This window comes from Sinocyclocheilus rhinocerous, unplaced genomic scaffold (genome assembly GCF_001515625.1).
Source record: "Sinocyclocheilus rhinocerous isolate Xijiao unplaced genomic scaffold, SAMN03320098_v1.1 scaffold818, whole genome shotgun sequence".
NCBI lineage: Eukaryota > Metazoa > Chordata > Actinopteri > Cypriniformes > Cyprinidae > Sinocyclocheilus > Sinocyclocheilus rhinocerous.
In genome coordinates, this window is record NW_015664989.1 from 1423486 (window position 1) to 1429266 (window position 5781).

At 31.0% G+C, this 5781-nt stretch overlaps 1 protein-coding gene across 4 annotated transcripts in view; it reads left to right on the forward strand.

The window, feature by feature from the left end:
* LOC107730592 (sodium-driven chloride bicarbonate exchanger-like) overlaps positions 1 to 5781 on the forward strand; it is a 63089-nt gene that overhangs the window by 40211 nt on the left and 17097 nt on the right. For all 4 annotated transcript variants that reach the window (XM_016541451.1, XM_016541454.1, XM_016541452.1 and 1 more), the window contains 3 exons: positions 2329 to 2486; positions 2565 to 2652; positions 4737 to 4883. In XM_016541451.1, the coding sequence (XP_016396937.1) occupies positions 2329 to 2486; positions 2565 to 2652; positions 4737 to 4883 (393 nt within the window). The remainder of the gene's footprint in view (positions 1 to 2328; positions 2487 to 2564; positions 2653 to 4736; positions 4884 to 5781) is intronic.

Below are 5781 nucleotides of genomic sequence, written 5' to 3' on the forward strand. Positions count from 1 at the left end.
TCTTCAGTGTCACATGATCCTTCAGAAATCATAATAAAATGCTGATTTGCTGCTCAGGAAACTTTTCTGATTATTATCAGTGTTGAAAACAGTTGTGCTAGTTAATATTTATGCAGAAATCATGATATACAACCATTCAAATATGGGTGGGGGGTGTTTAATAGAAATGAATGCTTTTGTTTTTTGTCAAATTATGTATTAAATTAATTATTAATTAAAAGATTCTGTTTCAAATAAATGCTGTTCTTTTGAATTTTCTATTCATCAAGAAACCCGAAACACCTGAAGCCTGAAAATGTTTCCACAAAATATTAAACAGCAAAAACTGTTTTTAACATGAATAATAATAAGAACCATGATCAATAACTGAGCACCAGTAATAATTGAGCAGCAAATCAGCATATTAGAATGATTTCTGAAGGATCATGTGACACTGAAGACTTGAGTAATGATGCTGAAAATTCAGCTTTGATCACAGAAATAAATTACATTTTAAAATATATTCAAATAGAATATAGTTATTTCAAAGTGTAATAATATTTTACAATATTACTGCTTTTACTGTATTTTTGATCACATAAATGCAGCCTTTTGTAGCATAAAAGACTTCTTTCAAAAGCATTAAAAAAATCTTAACCCCAAACTTTTGAAAGGCAGTTTATATAACCAGATGTGATGCATCATGTTTTTATTGCACAAAAGCAAAATAAATAATAATAATAATTTTAACATTAATTACCTTAAAAGTACATGTATTTTCTTGCTGAATGCAATATAATGTAGAATTATAAAAACATGCAATTATTTCCAAACATTTTATGGACGTTCTTAATTTTTTCCCCCCGCAAAAACACAAATTTGACTGCATTCTATAGTGAAATGTCCTTTCAATTCTATTCTCATAAATATTTCACCATATATAGTGAAGTAACTTAAAGTTTCTTTTAAAATAACTAACACTTTTACAGTGTGACTTACAGGCCAGTACAGTACATAGAGGTCTGTGTGTTTTCTCTGAAGCCGTCTGTTCTGGGAAGAGGGATTATGCTTCAAACACACTGTGGTTGAAACCCTCTTTACCTGACATTAGACTGTTCTGTTTCTTGTATTAAGTGGGTATTATGTTGTGATCCCATGAACAGATGAGCAGGCAGGTGCTGTGCTGTCAGGTTCACAGGGGTCGTGATGAAATGCTGCAATTAAAATAGAGAGTAATATTATGAAATCTTACACAACACATGGCCTTTTGCATTATGCAAACATACATAATCTCTTTGGTTCTGTACATCATTTTGACCTTTGACCCTAAACCAGTCTTAAGAGCACATTTACACAGAAAACAGAATTCCAGAATTCTACAAAGAGCTTTATGGATTTTTTTTTTTAATGCTTTTTAATATTCCATATCGAGATTTGAAAATCAAATCTCATATCCTATATATGGATGGGTTGCGTAATTATGGTGGCTTCAAAAAACCAGCACACTGAAGTTAAGTTTCTTTTAGTATTATTGAGGTACTGTTATAGTTTTTATTTATATTTTGAATTAGTTTCAAATTATCAAAACTTTTTTGTTTACATTTTCAGTGAAATTTGAGTTAATGTTTTAGTAATTTTGTTGTGTTTTTGTCATTTTATATATATTTTTTGTTTGAACATTTATTTTATTTCAAGTAACAACATTTTTTTTGTTAATATTTTGAATTAGATTTTATTTTTATTTTTAGTAATTTTGCTGTGTTTTTGTCATTTTATTATTATCATCATTTTTTAAGTATGTTTTAGTTTATTTAGTTTTAGTTATTTTAATATTTCAACTTAAACTAAACAAAAATGCGAAATGTTGTCTTGGCAACTAGCCGAAAAAAAAAAAAGTTTATTTTTTTAAATACATAATTTATTTTATTTGAGTTAATGTATATTTTATTTAAAGTATTGGACATTTTTTTATGGTTTTAGCTTTATTATAACCCTGATTATAACCTACACCGTCTTTTGATCTTTTCTGAATGAATTAAGTAACTGATCAAACATGTTCTTTTCCCATAATTTCCCCCCCAAAAAACACCTAGAACACCCTAGCAACCTCCTACCAACCAAGATCACCATAGCAACTGACTAGCAACACTGTAGAAACTGCAAAAGTATTCACAAGGCTAACACTCTTTTAAACTCTCTTTAGTCTGTCCATTTTTTTATTTAGATTAGCTTAAGGTCTGTATGACGAACCAGTTCAAAACATCCATGCAAGACTTTGTTCTCAATATGCCTGTGTATTTCTCATCTAGTGATGCAGGAACCTGACTCTGCATAATGATTTTTGTGTAGATAGACCTGCACTTCATGAAGAAGATTCCTCCGGGTGCTGAGGCCTCTAATGTTTTGGTTGGAGAGTTGGAGTTTCTGGACAGGCCCATCGTGGCGTTTGTCCGCCTCTCTCCTGCCGTACTGCTGAATGGCCTGGCGGAAGTTCCCATCACCACCAGGTGAACGTCTTGGTGAACAGCTTGTGAAAGCCAACATAAGAACACAGTTACATTACTGTTTTGTGCCTCATCTCTCAGGTTCCTGTTCATCCTGCTGGGGCCTCTGGGTAAAGGCCCACAATATCACGAGATTGGCAGATCAATTGATACCTTGATGACAGATGAGGTAAGAGGACATGATGTTTACAGTACTTTGTTTTAACAAAGTACTGTTTGTATTGACTTTGTATTTTTGATCCAGAGGCATTTTATAATCATTCAAAATAGATTTTATAAAGACTGAATCTAAATTCTGATTGAATGAGTTGCATTTGAAGTTATTATGAAAATGAAGGTCCACTTATATTAAATTGTCAACTCAAAATTATTTTATTAAATATTATTATTATTATTACATTTTTTTTTATATTTGTGTAATCAAACATGATTTTTTTTAAATGACACAAACCAAGTATTTAGTTATGAAAATGAAAGTCCTCGTACATAGTTGTCAACTTGAATTTATTTTATTAAATCATTATATTATATATTATATTATTGTTTATTTTTGTGTATATTTTATATTGATTTTTTACATTTATATTTTATTTTATTGTTTTATTTTTATTTTACAATTCCAATTTCTGTAATTTGTTCGAACGGGAATTTTTAGAGTGACACAAAGTGACTAATTAATTATGAAAACGAACGTTGTCATCTTTAAATTATTTATTATATTATTTTTTTTTTTTGTGTATATTTTATATTTTTTATATTTATGGTTTTATTTTTATCTGATTTCTGTAATTGGATCAAACAAGAGTTTTTAGAGTGACACTAACCAAATAATACCACAGAAAACATCAAGGACTTCATCAAATCCATCAAAAATTATGTCCCTTTAAAAAAATAAAAATAAAATAAATAAATAAATAACCTAATGGAAATGGAAAAAACATACAAATTAATGATCTATCAACACAATATTCCAAAGAGAAAGATATTTTTTATGCAAGATATTTTTTTATTATATAAAATTGTCTGTTTTTGTCCTCCACTCAAACCAAACGTACATGTTTTTCTCAACTGTGATAAAAGAAAGCTAACTAATATGATTTATATCTTTTAAAAATTGTTTAATATTTTATCCAACATAGAGAGAAATAAACATGTACTTCATGGAAGGAGTGGCCCATTAATTATAATAAATGTAACTCATTATTGAAGACTGCCATCTGTTGCTTTGCTTTGCTTTCTATCTAAAAACTCCCCACAAATTTCTGACCATGAGGGGTTATTGCTTTAATAAACTGGATTTCATGCAGACTGAAGCCATCTCACAGAGATGAGAGGACTGGAGACTCCCGAGGTCTTTCACAGCTCAGCACATTCTCTCTCTCTTAGTCTAAGAGGTGCAGAGGAGACTTACAGAACAGCCCTAATAACATGCAAATGACTGCTAATTAGCCAGAAAACCACCCTCGTGCCAAGCTGCTGCTTGATGTTGCTAAGGCAACATCTCAGGACGTTATTGAAGAGCATGAAAATGAGAATATGTACTTTTTTCACCCAGGCTTCCAGTATAAAAGAGTCTTAAAGAAATAACTTGTCTTTAAAAGAAAAACATTCATTTACTGCATTGTTTTCTTTCTTTCATGAAACACAAACAGCTACTAGGAAGAATGTTCAAAATGCGTTTTTTTTTTCTCAGAATTCTGTTTATATCACACAATTCTGACTTTTTTTCTCTGAATTCAAAATTCTGAGTTTACTTTTCGCAGTTCTGACCTACGTATTTTCTCAGAATTCAGTGTTTAAAGTTCTGATTTTATTCTTCTTGTTTTTGGAATTATTAATTTTTTTCTCAGAATTCTGAGTTTATATCTCACAATTATGATATTTTTCTCAGAATTCTGAGTTTATATCTCGCAATTATGACTTTTTTTGTAATTCTGAGTTTACATCTCACAATTTTGACTTTTTTCAATTGTGAGTTTATATCTTGCAATTCAAATTTTTTTCTTGCAATTGCGAGTTTATATGCCACAATTCTGTTTTTTTTCTCAGAATTGAGAGGTTATATTTTGCATTTCTGACTTTATTTATAAAAAATATAAATACAAATAAAAAACAGAAATATATGAATATATAAAAAAGTCATACAAGTCATATAAACTCAGAATGACTTTTTTTAATATATATATATTCCGTGGTGGAAATCAACATCCATACAATTTTTGACTAAGAATTTTCTGGTTTTGTCTTTTTTAGGTTTTCCATGATGTGGCCTATAAAGCTAAAGACCGCAGTGATCTGATTGCTGGAATCGATGAATTTCTTGACCAGGTTACAGTTCTGCCACCGGGAGAATGGGACCCGTCCATCAGGATAGAGCCGCCAAAAAACGTCCCGTCCCAGGTCAGTGGAACAGAAACTACTGTATTAACCAGAGAAACGTACAGTAAGACAACACAGAGCTGATATGTAGGATAGAAAACAGAAGGATTGAAGTTTATTTACTCTTAGTCAAAAGTCTACATTTATGTTTCTGGTGATCTTAAAAGGCTTTTGATCTAAAGACGTCTGAAAAAGGTTTTGTACACAAATACAAACTGTGCATAAATAGACATTTCTGTACAAAAGGAATCTTTTAGTTACATTGACAGGGATGAGGGGCAGTGCTCAGTGAAGGAAAAGCATTTTCATTTGCAGTGCTCATCATGCATATTCCTCCTTCAGAAGTGTTTGGCATTATTGTGGTTAATATCAAATCAAAAACTGTTTGTTAAGTCAAATTCAGTGTTGTCTGCCACATATGTACAGTAAGTCACGTGATGTAATGCACATGATTTATAAAAGCACAGCTGGCCGTGAATCTCCATCTGGTTATAAAGATTAAAATGGAGCATTTACTGTTGAAATCTCTATCTAGAAAATCCTGAAGAGAGGATGAACTATAACACTGCACTCTTAAAAAACAGAAAAGAGTGAAAAATGAAAAGACCCTTTTTCTTCAGTGCTGTTCAATGGTATAAGAGCAGCATGCAGACATTCATCTGAAGAACAAACGAGCATACAGTGATTCATCTGAACCCTGATGATCTAAATCAGTGGTCACCAACCTTTTTAGGCCCCAGATCCCTGACCTCGGCCTTTATGAAAGACAAGATCTACCTATTGAAGAATTTATAGAAAAAGACATCCCAGATTGTACTTCAAATTTGAGGCCTTTTACTTAATATTTTAATTAGTGATGCGCCGATCATAGCTGATTCAGAATTCAGATTTTCTTTTCTTTCTTTCTTTCTTTTTTTTT